Source organism: Scyliorhinus torazame, chromosome 30 (genome assembly GCF_047496885.1).
Source record: "Scyliorhinus torazame isolate Kashiwa2021f chromosome 30, sScyTor2.1, whole genome shotgun sequence".
NCBI classification, from domain to species: Eukaryota; Metazoa; Chordata; class Chondrichthyes; order Carcharhiniformes; family Scyliorhinidae; genus Scyliorhinus; species Scyliorhinus torazame.
In genome coordinates, this window is record NC_092736.1 from 26,983,111 (window position 1) to 27,000,758 (window position 17,648).

General features: G+C 47.9%; 1 protein-coding gene across 4 annotated transcripts in view; it reads left to right on the forward strand.

Moving 5' to 3' along the window:
* The window catches only part of ptpn9a (protein tyrosine phosphatase non-receptor type 9a), a 278,081-nt gene that overhangs the window by 161,652 nt on the left and 98,781 nt on the right, over positions 1-17,648 (forward strand). For all 4 annotated transcript variants that reach the window (XM_072493042.1, XM_072493040.1, XM_072493041.1 and 1 more), the window contains 2 exons: positions 2,708-2,813; positions 13,832-13,942. In XM_072493042.1, coding sequence (XP_072349143.1) covers positions 2,708-2,813; positions 13,832-13,942 — 217 coding nt within the window. The remainder of the gene's footprint in view (positions 1-2,707; positions 2,814-13,831; positions 13,943-17,648) is intronic.

Below are 17,648 nucleotides of genomic sequence, written 5' to 3' on the forward strand. Positions count from 1 at the left end.
CGCATCAGAAGTAATTGTTTCAAAAAATAGTCGAATGCATGCAACGTTGACATACGTTGCTGAAATTCATTTTCTAACATGGAATATTGCTTTGTAATTGTAGACTTTACATGCTAACATCTTTTGTCAGGAGTTATTTATTCTGGATAAAGGGGAACTTGTTCAATGTCTTTTAGGGAATCAATAAATTGAACCCTGCTATGTTTGAGATTGATTTTAAAGTTTGTAACAATCATTAGAAATTGAAAAGTTTAGACTGAACTATTTGATGTGATGGATTAAGATGTGGAGACAATGTTGGTAGATCTTGTAGACAGTTTAAGGAAAAACTGGATAGCAACTTAAGAGGTTAGGTGACTAAGGGTTCTGTCCATGTTATCTCATCAGTTCAATGCTAATACATTGCTTCTTGAAGCAAAAGGTTGCCTTTTTCTAATGAACCAGGATTGGCACTGTCCTGTATCTGGTGGTGGGAGCTGAGAGTGCAACAGTTGACCCTTGTGATCAGGATTGGATTTCTGTGTCTTAAATGTGTGTACTCCCTTCATATCTAAAGGAGACAGAGTTTAATACAAAGCAAAGTGAGGTTTTGGTTGATTTGAAAGCTGCTTTATTTCATTGTAAGCAATGTATGACAAGAAACACAAACAGTATAACTTGTCCAAAAATAAATCTAAACCATTCGCACACCAGCAAGTACTTTTTTTTAAAAAACACTGCATCTTTTTTTAACTATAAATTTAGAGTACCCAATTCATTTTTTCGAATTAAGGGGCAATTTAACGTGGCCAATCTACCTACCCTGCACATCTTTGGGCTGTGGGGGCGAAACCACCGTAGACACGGGGCGAATGTGCAAACTCCACACGGACAGTGACACAGAGCCGGGATCGAACCTGGGACCTCAGCGCCGTGAGGCAGCAATGCTAACCACTGTGCCACCGTGGTGCCCTAACACTGCATCTTTTTACAAATTTAAAGGCCAAAAGAGTTAAATCCCTTGACAGCTTTGACAGTTCTAATGACTTTTGACTGTACTTTGACAATTATTTGATTGTTTTGAAAGTTTCAATGAGTTTATATACCACTTGCACACATTCATGTCTACTTTTAAAAATCCCAAAGGGCACCTGACCTCTTCCATAGGGCACCTGACCTCTTCCATAGGGCACCTGACCTCTTCCACAGGGCACCTGACCTCTTCCACAGGGCACCTGACCTCTTCCACAGGGCACCTGACCTCTTCCACAGGGCACCTGACCTCTTCCACAGGGCACCTGACCTCTTCTATAGGGCACCTGACCTCTTCCACAGGGCACCTGACTTCTTCCAACGGGCATCTGACCTCTCCCTAAGATGTCCCTGGCCCATGTTCAAAGGGGTACCTTACCTGTCCAAAAGAGGACCCTGGCTATCCAAATGAAACCAGAAGATTCAGACATGCTCCTACCAGGTCTAATGTGGACTCTTCAAGGTTTAAGACACCTCTACCTCCCCAAAACCACACTGGTGGAGATAGCTGCTGATTTCTATAGGCAACTGCCTCTGTGGACCATGGATGTGCAATTTAGAACCCACCCGTCACTGTAAGAATATACACAAAAGTTCTGTGTTTTTGGCCTAGATTCGCGAATACTCCAATTTTTCACCCCAACATTTCTTTCACACCAGCCTCTTCATGCACCATCCTCACAGTTGCGCTACCTAGCTCTTCATCAGGTTCCATTCCTCCACCTGGCACAAGCCATTGGTCTGGTTGATGACTGTTATTGACTTGAAGCACCTCCCACACATTCTTGAAGAAGAGCCACATGATTGTGGATCGGTGAATTAGATTGGGTCACCACTTACTTAGAATTATTACAATAACATAGCTAGTGTTGCTAGTATGATTCGTTCTATTAAGCTGCATAACCTTAGGTTTTATTATGAGATTACTGATTAAGAATGCACCCTTGAAGAAAATACTGTTCCATTTTGAAAACGAGATTTTGCATTACCGCCTTGTTGGATGGTTTTTGAACATGTCTGTCCCAGAAAGTATGAAGTGTGATTTTTATGCCTGATATATAATGGCTACATCAGACCTGACCAGTTTTGTCACCATTTTTGGTGTATAAGCAGATAATTTCTCAACAATTCTATCATCTACGTACATGATATAAATATTACCTTTTCTGTCCAAAGACGATGTTTAAAATGCAACAGCTAGTGTTTCCCTGCTAATACGTTTCTTTCCTATTCAAACTGATTGGGACAGCGTGGTGGCACAGTGGTTAGCACAGCTGCCTCACAGCACCAGGGACCCAGGTTTAATTCCAGCCTTGGGTCACTGTCTGTGGAGTTTGTATTTTCTCCCCGTGTCTGTGTGGGTTTCTTCCGGGTGCTCCAGCTTCCTCCCACAGTTCAAAGATGTGCAGGTTAGGTTGATTGACCATGCTAAATTGTCCCTTAGTGTCCAATGGTTAGGTGGGGTTACTGGGTTGCGGGGGGAATAAGGTGGGGTGGTAGGGGCTTGGACCTAGTAGGGTGCTCTATTCAGAGGGTCGGTGCAGACTTGATGGACCGAATGGCCTCCTTCTGCACTGTCGTGATTCTATGATTTTCAACGAATTAAAATGTATATCCTGCAGAGTTACCATGGTAAATATTCAAATCCGTTTTTAAAGCAGGTTTCTAATCTTGGTGGCTGTCTATGTTTCCTCAGTTTTGAAACTCAAAGAAACGGGCTGGTGTTCATTTATGATATGGGCGGCTCTGCTTACACCAACTTTGAGTACGACCTAAGCAAGAAAATTCTTCACCTTTTGAAGGTAGGTCACACGCTGTTCACCAGTCACGCATAGGGAAATGCTGGAAATGCAAACGGCTCTTGCTATGGTGGGATCAGGCAGGATGGGGGTCTGTGCTTCCCAAATCCAAGGGTGGGATTTTCCAGCCCCGCCTGTTGCCTTGATCTTCCGGTCCTGCCGAGCGTCAATGGACTTTTTGCCAGCCTGCCATGTTCCCCATGGCGGATCCCACAGTGAGACCATAAAATCCCAGCTCAAGAGTTTGCAATATATTCAGCAGCTGATTTAAAATATAATTCTAACGCCTACATTCTGGCGTAGAGCAAGGCTATTTCAGACTTCCGGAAGAGAATTCTTTGGTGACTTGATTGCATTCTCGATGTTCTTTGAATGATGTTACCGTCTATATAAACCTAACAAATCCCCCTTTTGCTCTACTGTTCCTAACTTTAATCTGTATGTTTGATTTCACTTATTAGCATTACTCTGTGATCTCATTGGAAATTAATCTGTAGGAAGGTTGCTTTCTTGGATTAAGAGTGGAGCTGTATATATCTGAGTATAAGGGAGGAGAAGACAGAAAATGCCCTGACCAATAGTCAGACTTGCTGTATCACTGTGTTCAGATTTTTTCTATTCTGTATCCTGTCTGTGTTATATTCTTGCAGCATGGAGTTTAATAGCTTTTGAAAGAGGTAATTTATCATTTTTGAGGTCTTGGAAATAAAGTGTAACTTTTTCAAGCTTGTTAAGTGGATATGGCTTAGTTGTAATATCTGATAAAATGCCCTTGAGAATCCTAGTCTTCCTTTTTAGGGAGTTGCTTTTATAAATTGGACAAGTTCGCTTTGTAATGTTTTGATTTTAATGCGTTTTAACAGTTGCATGTGAACAGACTCGTTTTATCTTTATTTCCTTTCCTTATAATCCTATTGATATTCTTTTTTCATTCTGTGTTCTAACTGAAGATATTTTAATCTGCCGCTCCCCGCCACTAACCTCTTCCTGCACCAGAGGACTCCACATTCCTCCAATTCTGGCTTCTGGTAAATCACCAATTTCATTCACTCCATTATCAGTGGCCGTGCCTTCCTCCGCCAAAGCCCGAATCTGAAATTCCCTCCCTGAAATTCTCCACTGAAACCCTGTCTCTCCTCCTGTGAAAGACTATTTAAAGCCTACTTCTTTGACCAGTTTTTGGCCATCAGAATTAATATGTGGCTCCTTACTTGGCTTAACATCAAATTTTGCCTAATACCACTCCTGTCTAGCGAGGCGTCAATAACATCAAATTTTGTCTAATACCACTCCTGACTAGTGAGGCGTCAATGTCACAGTACAATTCATACCTGATTACTCCATGCTTGGTCTGTTTTCGATGACATCCTGAATTTCCCAACCTGTCAATGGGTTAGAAACACATGTAAACAGAGTGCATTCAAGCATGTGGCTCCTATAGAACATAGAACATAGAAAATACAGCACAGAACAGGCCCTTCGGCCCACGATGTTGTGCCGAACCTTTGTCCTAGATTAATCATAGATTATCATTGAATTTACAGTGCAGAAGGAGGCCATTCGGCCCTTTGAGTCTGCACCAGCTCTTGGAAAGAGCACCCTACCCAAACTCTTTTTTTTTTTTTTTTATAAATGTTTTATTGAAAATTTTTTCCCAAACAACAATTTTTCCCCTCTTACAAAGCAAACGCAACAATAACAATACAGAAATTTTAAACAATACACAAGTAACAAAACCCCTTTATCTTTGACCTAAACTAAACCCCCCCTCCCCCCCCCCCCCCCCCCCCCCTCCCCCTGGGTTGCTGCTGCTGGTCATCTGTCTTCCCTCTAACGTTCCCCTAGGTAGTCGAGAAATGGCTGCCACCGCCTGGTGAACCCTTGAGCCGATCCTCTCAGGGCAAACTTTATCTGCTCCAGTTTAATGAACCCCGCCATATCATTTACCCAGGCCTCCAGTCCGGGGGGTTTCGCCTCCTTCCACATGAGTAGGATCCTGCGCCGGGCTACTAGGGACGCAAAGGCCACAACGTCGGCCTCTTTCGCCTCCTGCCCTCCCGGCTCTTCCGCAACTCCAAATAGAGCTAACCCCCAGCCTGGTTTGACCCGGGCCTTCACCACCCGCGAAATCACTCCCGTCACTCCCTTCCAATACCCTTCCAGTGCCGGGCATGCCCAAAACATATGTGCGTGGTTTGCCGGGCTCCCGCCACACCTCCCACATTTGTCCTCCACTCCAAAGAACCTGCTCAATCTTGCTCCCGTTATGTGTGCTCTATGTAGCACCTTAAATTGAATCAGGCTAAGCCTGGCGCATGAGGAAGAGGAATTTACCCTGCTTAGGGCATCAGCCCACATACCCTCCTCTATCTCCTCCCCTAGTTCTTCCCACTTTCCTTTTAGTTCGCCCACCGACTCCTCCCCCTCTTCCCTCATCTCTCGGTAAATCTCTGACACCTTGCCCTCTCCGACCCACACCCCTGAAAGCACCCTGTCCTGTATCCCCTGTGTCGGGAGCAACGGAAATTCCCTCACCTGTTGTCTAGTAAATGCCCTCACCTGCATATATCTCAAGAAATTTCCCCGGGGCAACTTATACTTTTCCTCCAATGCTCCCAAGCTCGCAAAAGTCCCATCTATAAATAAATCTCCCACCCTCCTAATTCCCAACTGGAACCAGCTCTGAAATCCTCCATCCATTCTTCCTGGGGCGAACCTATGGTTGTTCCTGATTGGGGACCCCACCAGGGCTCCCCGCACCCCTCTCTGTCGCCTCCACTGTCCCCAGATATTCAATGTTGCCGCCACCACCGGGTTCGTGGTAAACTTTTTAGGTGAGATCGGTAGCGGCGCCGTCACCAGCGCCTCTAAACTCGTCCCTTTACAGGACTTTCTCTCCAGTCTTTCCCACGCCGCTCCCTCACCCTCCATCATCCATTTACGTATCATTGCCACATTGGCGGCCCAATAGTAATCGCCCAAGTTCGGTAGTGCCAATCCTCCTCTGTCCCTACTACGCTGAAGGAACCCCCTCCTTACTCTCGGAACTTTCCCTGCCCACACGAAGCTCGTGATGCTCCTGTCTATTTTATTAAAAAAGGTCTTAGTGATTAGTATAGGGAGACATTGAAATACAAATAAGAACCTCGGGAGGACCATCATCTTAATTGCTTGCACCCTGCCCGCCAGCGATAGAGGCTGCATGTCCCACCTCTTGAAGTCCTCCTCCATTTGTTCTACCAACCGTGTCAGATTAAGTCTGTGCAAGGTTCCCCAGCTCCTAGCGATCTGAATCCCCAGGTATCGGAAGTTTCTTTCCACTTTCCTTAGAGGCAAGCCTTCTATCTCTCTACTCTGGTCCCCTGGATGTATCACAAATAATTCACTCTTCCCCATGTTTAGCCTATACCCCGAGAAATCCCCGAACCCCCTCAAAATTCGCATAACCTCTATCATTCCCCCCGCTGGGTCCGACACGTATAACAATAGGTCATCCGCATATAACGAGACTCGGTGTTCTTCTCCCCCTCTAATCACCCCTCTCCATTTCCTGGAGTCTCTCAACGCCATGGCCAGAGGTTCAATTGCCAACGCGAACAACAATGGAGACAGCGGGCATCCCTGTCTTGTTCCCCTATATAGTCGGAAATACTCCGATCTATGTCGACCTGTAACTACGCTTGCCGTTGGAGCCCCATAAAGAAGTCTAACCCAGCTAATAAACCCGTTCCCAAACCCAAACCTCCTTAACACTTCCCATAAATACTCCCACTCCACCCTATCAAATGCCTTCTCTGCGTCCATTGCCGCCACTATCTCTGCCTCCCCCTCCACTGGGGGCATCATTATCACCCCTAATAGTCGTCGCACGTTAACATTCAGTTGTCTCCCTTTTACGAACCCTGTCTGGTCTTCGTGCACCACCCCCGGGACACAGTCCTCTATCCTCGATGCCAGTACCTTTGCCAACAATTTGGCGTCCACGTTCAACAATGAAATGGGTCTATAGGACCCGCACTGCAACGGATCTTTAACCCTCTTCAAAATTAACGATATCGTCGCCTCCGACATCGTCGGGGGTAGAGTCCCCCCTTTCCTGGCCTCATTGAACGTCCTCACCATCAACGGGGCCAACAAGTCCACATATTTTCTGTAATACTCCACCGGGAACCCGTCTGGTCCTGGGGCCTTCCCTGCTTGCATGCTTCCCAGTCCCTTAATAACCTCGTCCACCCCAATCGGTGCCCCCAGGCCTACCACCCCCCGCTCCTCCACTTTCGGGAACCTCAATTGGTCCAGGAACTGCCGCATCCCCTCCTCTCCCTCTGGGGGTTGAGACCTATACAGTTCCTCATAGAAGGTCTTGAACACCTCATTTATCTTTCCTGCCCTTCGCACCGTGTCTCCCCTTTCGTCTCTAATTCCTCCTATTTCCCTCGCTGCTGCCCTCTTTCGCAATTGATGAGCCAACAGGCGACTCGCCTTTTCCCCATATTCATACCTCCTCCCCTGTGCCTTCCTCCACAGTACCTCCGCCTTTCTGGTGGTCAGAAGGTCAAATTCCGTCTGGAGTCGTCTCCTCTCCCTGTACAATTCCTCCTCCGGGGTCTCTGCAAATTCCCTATCCACCCTTAAAATCTCCCCCAGTAATCTTTCCCTTTCCTTGGCCTCTGTTTTCCTTTTGTGGGCCCCAATGGAGATCAGCTCTCCTCTGACCACCGCTTTTAGTGCTTCCCATACCACTCCCACAGGGACCTCGCCGTCGTCATTGACCTCCAGGTATCTCTCAATACACCCCCGCACTCTTGCACACACTCCCTCATCCGCCATCAGTCCCACATCTAATCGCCAGAGTGTTCTCTGCTCCCTTTCCTCTCCTAATTCCAGGTCCACCCAATGTGGGGCATGATCCGAAACCGCTATGGCTGAGTACTCAGCTTCTTCCACCCTAGAGATCAACGACCTTCCCAAAACAAAAAAATCTATCCGGGAGTACACTTTATGGACATGGGAGAAGAAGGAATACTCCCTAGCCCTAGGTCTAAGAAATTGCCATGGATCCACTCCCCCCATTTGGTCCATAAACCCCTTAAGTACCTTGGCCGCTGCCGGCCTTCTTCCGGTCCTTGAGCTGGATCTATCTAGCCCCGGGTCCAGCACCGTATTAAAGTCCCCTCCTAAAATCAAGTTTCCTACCTCCAGGTCCGGTATACGCCCCAGCATCCGTCTCATAAATCCCGCATCGTCCCAGTTTGGGGCATACACGTTAACCAACACGACCTCCATTCCCTCCAGCCTGCCACTCACCATTACATATCTACCTCCGCTATCTGCTACGATGTTCTTTGCTTCAAATGCGACCTGTTTCCCCACCAAAATGGCCACCCCTCTATTCTTTGCGTCCAGTCCTGAGTGGAACACCTGTCCCACCCATCCTTTCCTTAGCCTAACTTGGTCCGCCACCTTTAGGTGCGTCTCTTGGAGCATAACCACGTCTGCCCTTAGTCCTTTCAAATGCGCGAGCACTCGGGCCCTTTTTATCGGTCCGTTCAGGCCTCTCACGTTCCACGTGATCAGCCTCACTAGGGGGCTACCTGCCCCCCTCCCGTGTCGACTAGCCATTACCTTCTCTAGGCCAGTCCCATATCCCGCCTCCGCGCTCCCGCTCGCTCCCCCAGCGTCGCACACCATCCCCGCCCACCCACTCTTTAGCCATTTCCTTTTGGATTTCCGCAGCAGCAACCCAGTTGTCCCCCCCCCCTTCTCCCTCCCTCCTCCCCTCCCCGCTAGATCTCTTTCTAGCTTGATTGCTCCCCCCATATTACTTCCGTAAGTCAGCTGACTTCAACTGACCCCGGCTACTCCTGCTCACTCCTCGACCCCCCCCATGTGGGGAACTCCCATCCGCCTTGCGCCTGTCTTCCCGCCTTATTCTTTCTGGTGCGGGAACATCCCTTTACCTGACCCGCCTCTTATGGCGCAGCTCCCTTTCCCCTCCCCCTCCCCTTCCCCATTCTCCAACTATGTCCCGTCTTTCCCCCCTCACCGGCGCCCACATTTCCCCAATGTCTCCCCCCTTCCCTGTTTACTTCTCAATTAACTTCCACCGTAACATTAACAATAACATTTCCTGCAGCATCAGTCCCTCAGTTCCGATCCAATTTCTCTTCTTTGATGAAGGTCCATGCTTCCTCCGCCGTCTCGAAATAATGGTGTCTCTCCTGATACGTGACCCATAGTCTTGCCGGCTGCAGCATCCCGAACTTCACCTTCCTTTTATGCAACACCTCTTTGGCTCGGTTGAAGCTCGCCCTCCTTCTCGCCACCTCCGCACTCCAATCCTGGTATACCCGTACCACTGCATTCTCCCATCTGCTACTCCGCACCTTTTTAGCCCATCTCAGGACCTCTTCTCTATCCTTAAGGCGGTAAAATCGCACGATTATCGCCCTGGGTGGTTCTCCCGCTTTTGGTCTTCTCGCCGGAATCCGATTTGCCCACTCCACCTCCAAGGGGCCCGTAGGGGCCTCAGCACCCATCAGTGAGCTCAGCATCGTACTTGCGTACGCTCCACAGTCCACTCCTTCCACACCCTCAGGGAGACCCAGTATCCGAAGGTTCTTCCTTCGCGCTCCATTTTCTAGGGCTTAGATCCTTTCAGTACACTTTTTATGAAGTGCCTCGTGCGTCTGTGTCTTAACCGCCAGGCCCAGGATCTCGTCCTCAATATCTGTCACCTTCTGCTCCACCACACGGAGCTCTGTCTCCTGGGTCTTTAATGTCTCCTTGAGCCCCTCAATTGCCTGTAGCAACGGGGTCAGCACCTCCCTCTTCAGCAGCTCCACGCACCGTCTCACAATTTCATGCTCAGGCCCCCATGTCGCCTGCGCTTTCTCCGCCGCCATCTTGTACTTCTCTCTTTCTGACCCTTTGGTCAACGATTCCTCGCGCTGCAGCCGCCGCCGCCGGTTTTTTCCTCCTTCGTTTGTGGGGGACTCCCTTCTCACACGCCCCACACCGGGTTGCGTCGTCGAAAAATTCCCCGTTGAGGCTCTTAAAAGAGCCCGAAGGTCCGTCGGAGCTGGAGCCGCCGAAGCGTGCGGCTAGCTAGGCATCACCGCAACCGGAAGTCCCTTCAGTGGCCTTGATGAGGTCTTTTCACAGTTGTTCCCTCTGCTGCTAGAATTTACCTTTGATACAGGCCCTCAGGTCAGCTTGCAGCTTTAAGCTTGCCCTTCCCCCGCCTGCATGCTGGAAGAGGCCCTGTTTATCCTGTAGTTGCAGCCAAATCTTTCACTGTTTCTGCGTGTGTCTGGCAACCAAGAGACATACCCTTCCTGGGGGACACTGTCGGGGGAATATTGCCGCCTTCTTCCCACACCGGGAAATGTCAAACAAATGCCGTGGGGGCCCTGTAAAAGAGCCCAAAAGTCCGTTCCAAGCAGGAGCTGCCGAATATGCGACCTAGCTCTGCATAGCCGCACCCGGAAGTCCACCCTACCCAAACTCAACACCTCTACCCAACACCAAGGGCAATTTGGACATTAAGGGCAATTTATCATTAGCCAATTCACCTAACCCGCACATCTTTGGACTGTGGGAGGAAACCGGAGCACCCGGAGGAAACCCACGCAGACACGGGGAGGACGTGCAGACTCCGCACAGACAATGACCCAAGCCGGAATCGAACCTGGGACCATGGATCTGTGAAGCAATTGTGCTATCCACAATGCTACCGTGCTGCCCTTAAGAACAAATAAATCTACACTATATCATTTTCCCGTAATCCATGTACCTATCCAACAGCTGCTTGAAGGTCCCTAATGTTTCCGACTCAACTACTTCCACAGGCAGTGCATTCCATGCCCCCACTACTCTCTGGGTAAAGAACCTACCTCTGATATCCCTCCTATATCTTCCACCTTTCACCTTAAATTTATGTCCCCTTGTAATGGTGTGTTCCACCTGGGGAAAAAGTCTCTGACTGTCTACTCTATCTATTCCCCTGATCATCTTATAAACCTCTATCAAGTCGCCCCTCATCCTTCTCCGCTCTAATGAGAAAAGGCCTAGCACCCTCAACCTTTCCTCGTAAGACCTACTCTCCATTCCAGGCAACATCCTGGTAAATCTTCTTTGCACCTTTTCCAGAGCTTCCACATCCTTCCTAAAATGAGGCGACCAGAACTGTACACAGTACTCCAAATGTGGCCTTACCAAAGTTTTGTACAGCTGCATCATCACCTCACGGCTCTTAAATTCAATCCCTCTGTTAATGAACGCGAGCACACCATAGGCCTTCTTCACAGCTCTATCCACTTGAGTGGCAACTTTCAAAGATGTATGAACATAGACCCCAAGGTCTCTCTGCTCCTCCACAATGCCAAGAACTCTACCGTTAACCCTGTATTCCGCATTCATATTTGTCCTTCCAAAATGGACAACCTCACACTTTTCAGGGTTAAACTCCATCTGCCACTTCTCAGCCCAGCTCTGCATCCTATCTATGTCTCTTTGCAGCCGACAACAGCCCTCCTTACTATCCACAACTCCACCAATCTTCGTATCGTCTGCAAATTTACTGACCCACCCTTCAACTCCCTCATCCAAGTCATTAATGAAAATCACAAACAGCAGAGGACCCAGAACTGATCCCTGCGGTACACCACTGGTAACTGGGATCCAGGCTGAATATTTGCCATCCACCACCACTCTCTGACTTCTATCGGTTAGCCAGTTCGTTATCCAACTGGCCAAATTTCCCACTATCCCATGCCTCCTTACTTTGTGCAGAAGCCTACCATGGGGAACTTTATCAAATGCCTTACTAAAATCCATGTACACTACATCCACTGCTTTACCTTCATCCACATGCTTGGTCACCTCCTCAAAGAATTCAATAAGATTTGTAAGGCAAGACCTACCCCTCACAAATCCGTGCTGACTATCCCTAATCAAGCAGTGTCTTTCCAGATGCTCAGAAATCCTATCCTTCAGTACCCTTTCCATTACTTTGCCTACCACCGAAGTAAGACTAACTGGCCTGTAATTCCCAGGGTTATCCCTAGTTCCTTTTTTGAACAGGGGCACGACATTCGCCACTCTCCAATCCCCTGGTACCACCCCTGTTGACAGTGAGGACGAAAAGATCATTGCCAACGGCTCTGCAATTTCATCTCTTGCTTCCCATAGAATCCTTGGATATATCCCGTCAGGCCCGGGGGACTTGTCTATCCTCAAGTTTTTCAAAATGCCCAACACATCTTCCTTCCTAACAAGTATTTCCTCGAGCTTACCAATCTGTTTCACACTATCCTCTCCAACAATATCGCCCCTCTCATTTGTAAATACAGAAGAAAAGTACTCATTCAAGACCTCTCCTATCTCTTCAGACTCAATACACAATCTCCCGCTACTGTCCTTGATCGGACCTACCCTCGCTCTAGTCATTCTCATATTTCTCACATATGTGTAAAAGGCCTTGGGGTTTTCCTTGATCCTACCCGCCAAAGATTGTTCATGCCCTCTCTTAGCTCTCCTAATCCCTTTCTTTAGTTCCCTTCTGGCTATCTTGTATCCCTCCAATGCCCTGTCTGAACCTTGTTTCCTCAGCCTTACAAAAGTCTCCTTTTTCCTCTTAACAAGACATTCAACCTCTCTTGTCAACCATGGTTCCCTCACTCGACCATCTCTTCCCTGCCTGACAGGGACATACATATCAAGGACACGTAGCACCTGTTCCTTGAACAAGTTCCACATTTCACTTGTGTCCTTCCCTGCCAGCCTATGTTCCCAACTTATGCACTTCAATTCTTGTCTGACAACATCGTATTTACCCTTCCCCCAATTGTAAACCTTGCCCTGTTGCACGTACCTATCCCTCTCCATTACTAAAGTGAAAGTCACAGAATTGTGGTCACTATCTCCAAAATGCTCCCCCACTAACAAATCTACCACTTGCCCTGGTTCATTACCCAGTACTAAATCCAATATTGCCCCTCCTCTGGTCGTATCTCTTAGGTTGACTCAGTACTTCCAGTGAAACATAAAGTACAGCCACTTGGCCAGGTAGGTTAATTAATGTATTTTTCAGCTAATGTGGTATGCCTGAATTGATATTGCATTCAGGGAGAAAGCAATATCCGAACACCTTGCCTATGCTTTTATCTGCTAAATGAGGGCCTCAACTCTGGTAATCGAGAGGAAAAAGCTCCATAATTGGCTAACGCAAGTGATTCTTTTTCCCTCCCCACCTACTCCCAATCATTTTTGAAAATATAAATTTAAAGAACCCAATTCATTTTTTTCAAATTATGCGGCGATTTAGCGTGGCCAATCCACCTACCGTGCACATCTTTGGGTTGTGGGGGAGAGACCCATGTAGATAGGGGAAGAATGTGCCAACTCCGCACGGACAGTGACCCCTGGCCGGGAGCGAACCCAGGTCCTCGACATCGTGATGCAGCTGTGCTAACCACTGCGCCACCTGCCGTCCCACCACCTCCACGATGGCCTGTCAGGTGTGTTACTCTTTCAGATCAGGCCAGATTGGTGGTGGACATGTATTCACAATCTAAGGCCACTTCACACCATCGTGTCAGTGCTGTGCAATCATGACAATGTTCATTTAGGATTTTAAATCTATTTTCATGAGTAAGTTTTTTAATTTAATCAAGTTTTACTTACTGTCCACTAAAGAGAATAATTTTTCTTTCTCTCTCCCCTTCTTTCTCTTTCTTTCCTTTCTCTGGTTTTTATTCTGGGAGCAGGAATTATACGAGTTGTACTCCTGTATCTGTCTAGTTGTGCAGTTGGAGTCCTGTCGTGTATGCTGACCTGTTACTATCTTAATAAACTGCTTTGCTTCCCCAAAACGAATAAAATCCTAGGTCTCGTAAAGCTTTATTATTTTACCTTGGAACGCAACACACTTTTAGATAAGTCTAATGGTCAGTAAGTTATTTTTCTGCCAGTGTTTGAGTTAACATACAATACTGTAATATTCATCTTTCTGTTTTCAGGGAGCCTTTCCTGCTCGTTTGAAAAAAGTGTTCATTGTTGGCGCACCTGTCTGGTTTCGATTCCCATATTCCGTTCTAAGCTTAATCCTTAAAGAAAAGCTACGGGAAAGAGTAAGTTTTGTGCAAACGTTTCAGTAATGGTGTTGCCTAATTTTGTCTGTTATTTAGAACAAAGACAAGGGACGATCCTTGAAAACAGAGATGAGGAGGAATTTATTGAGCGAGAGGGTGGTGAATCTGTGGAACTCTTTGCCGCAGAAGGCTGTGGAGGCCGAATCGCTGAGTGTCTTTAAGACAGGGATAAATAGGTTCTTGATTAATAAGGGGATCAGGGGTTATGGGGAGAAGAAAGGAGAATGGGGATGAGAAATTATCAGCCATGATTGAATGGCGGAGCAGAGTCGATGGGCCGAGTGGCCTAATTCTGCTCCTATGTCTTATGGTCTTTTTTGTGAGGGCCACGAAGAATCCAGCACGAGTTTTAAGGATACAAAGTAATAACATTTATTTACAATAACATATATATATAACAGCGGCAGCAACTTCCCTTGTTGCACACTCCTTCCTGCTGGTTCCAAACTGGCCAGCTTTATTTATATTTGGAGTTTACTATTGGGGAAGCTCATACTCCCACAGGATTGTGTGATTGTCATTAGTCCCCAGCCAATGGTAAGCAGGCAGGTTATAACAGTCTTATGACCTACTTTGTTATGACATGCCACACTGATTTTTAAAAAATAAATTTAGAGTACCCAATTTTTTTTTTTTTCCAATTAAGGGGCAATTTAGCATGGCCTACCCTGGGTTGTGGGGGTGAGACCCATGCAAATACAGGGAGAATGTACAAATTCCAACAGACAGTGATCATGGGCCGGGATCGAACCCGGGACCTCAGCGCCGTGAGGCAGTAGTGCTAACCGCTGCACCGCCATGCCACAATGATCTGTGCAGCACTTAAGCTTTCGGTGATCTGTCAGTCTGTATCTCAAGATTCATGACTGAGCTAACTGCAAAAGTTGGTAGGTCAGAGAGCGGAGATTATATTAAAATGTCAACTGTACATCTGTCTGTCTCAGTGCCCTCCTGTAGTATGACATTGTCAACCCTCATATGGTACAGTAAAGTATGGTACTTTTCACAGTAACTTCATTGCAGTGTTTTTTTTTTAATAAATATTTTATTAAAAATTTTTGGTCAACCAACACAGTACATTGTGCATCCTTTACACAACATTATAACAATACAGATAATAATGACCTTTTTTTTATATAAACAAAAAACAACAAACAAATAAATATTAAATAACAAAAATGAAAACTAGCCCTAATTGGCAACTGCCTTGTCACAGGCTATACCCGCCCCCCCCCCCCCCCCCCCCCCCCAAGTCCTGGGCTGCTGCTGCTGCCTTCTTTTTTCCCCCATCTATCTTTCCGCAAGATATTCGACGAACGGTTGCCACCGCCTGGTGAACCCTTGAGCCGACCCCCTTAGGACGAACTTAATCCGCTCTAGCTTTATGAACCCCGCCATATCATTTATCCAGGTCTCCACCCCCGGGGGCTTGGCTTCTTTCCACATTAGCAATATCCTGCGCCGGGCTACTAGGGACGCAAAGGCCAAAACATCGGCCTCTCTCGCCTCCTGCACTCCCGGCTCTTGTGCAACCCCAAATATAGCCAACCCCCAGCTTGGTTCGACCCGGACTCCTACTACTTTTGAAAGCGCCTTTGTCACCCCCACCCAAAACCCCTGTAGTGCCGGGCATGACCAAAACATATGGGTATGATTCGCTGGGCTTCTCGAGCACCTCGCACACCTATCCTCCACCCCAAAAAATTTACTGAGCCGTGTTCCAGTCATATGTGCCCTGTGTAATACCTTAAACTGAATCAGGCTTAGCCTGGCGCACGAGGACGACGAGTTTACCCTGTTTAGGGCATTTGCCCACAGCCCCTCCTCGATCTCCTCCCCTAACTCTTCTTCCCATTTCCTTTTTAGTTCGTCCACCATAGTCTCCCCTTCGTCCCTCATTTCCCTATATATATCCGACACCTTACCATCCCCCACCCATTTCTTTGAGATGACTCTGTCCTGCACCTCTTGTGTCGGGAGCTGCGGGAATTCCCTCACCTGTTGCCTCGCAAAAGCCCTCAATTGCATGTACCTGAATGCATTCCCTTGGGGCAACCCATATTTCTCGGTCAGCGCTCCCAGACTTGCGAACTTCCCGTCCACAAATAGATCTTTCAGTTGCGTTATTCCTGCTCTTTGCCACATTCCATATCCCCCATCCATTCCCCCCGGGGCAAACCTATGGTTGTTTCTTATCGGGGACCCCCCCAATGCTCCGGTCTTTCCCCTATGTCGTCTCCACTGTCCCCAAATCTTCAGTGTAGCTACCACCACCGGGCTCGTGGTGTAGTTCCTCGGTGAGAACGGCAATGGGGCTGTCACCATAGCCTGCAGGCTGGTCCCCCTACAGGACGCCCTCTCTAATCTCTTCCACGCCGCTCCCTCCTCCTCTCCCATCCACTTACTCACCATTGAAATATTAGCGGCCCAATAATACTCACTTAGGCTCGGTAATGCCAGCCCCCCCCTATCCCTACTACGCTGTAAGAATCCCTTCCTCACTCTCGGAGTCTTCCCGGCCCAAACAAAACCCATGATGCTCTTTTCTATCCTTTTAAAAAAAGCCTTCGTGATCACCACCGGGAGGCACTGAAACACAAAGAGGAATCTCGGGAGGACCACCATCTTAACCGCCTGCACCCTCCCTGCCATTGACAGTGCTACCATATCCCATCTCTTGAAATCTTCCTCCATCTGTTCCACCAACCGCGTTAAATTTAGCCTGTGCAATGTGCCCCAATTCTTAGCTATCTGGATCCCCAGGTAACGAAAGTCTCTTGTTACCTTCCTCAACGGTAGGTCTTCTATTTCTCTACTCTGCTCCCCTGGATGCACCACAAACAGCTCACTCTTCCCCATGTTCAATTTATACCCTGAAAACTCCCCAAACTCCCCAAGTATCCGCATTATTTCTGGCATCCCCTCCGCCGGATCCGCCACATATAGTAGCAGATCATCCGCATATAAAGATACCCGGTGTTCTTCTCCTCCCCTAAGTATTCCCCTCCATCTCTTGGAACCTCTCAGCGCTATCGCCAGGGGCTCAATCGCCAGTGCAAACAGTAATGGGGACAGAGGACATCCCTGCCTTGTCCCTCTATGGAGCCGAAAATATGCCGATCCCCGTCCATTCGTGACCACACTCGCCACTGGGGCCCTATACAACAGCTGCACCCATCTAACATACCCCTCTCCAAAACCGAATCTCCTCAACACCTCCCACAGATAATCCCATTCCACTCTATCAAATGCTTTCTCGGCATCCATCGCCACTACTATCTCCGTTTCACCCTCTGGTGGGGCCATCATCATTACCCCTAACAGCCTCCGTATATTCGTGTTCAGCTGTCTCCCCTTCACAAACCCAATTTGGTCCTCGTGAACCACCCCCGGGACACATTCCTCTATTCTCATTGCCATTACCTTGGCCAGGACCTTGGCATCCACATTTAGGAGGGAAATTGGTCTGTAGGACCCGCATTGTAGCGGATCCTTTTCCTTCTTTAAGAGAAGCGATATCGTTGCTTCAGACATAGTCGGGGGCAGTTGTCCCCTTTCCTTTGCCTCGTTAAAGGTCCTCGTCAGTACCGGGGCGAGCAAGTCCAAATACTTTCTGTAAAATTCAACTGGGAATCCGTCCGGTCCCGGGGCCTTTCCCGTCTGCATGTTCCTAATTCCTTTCACC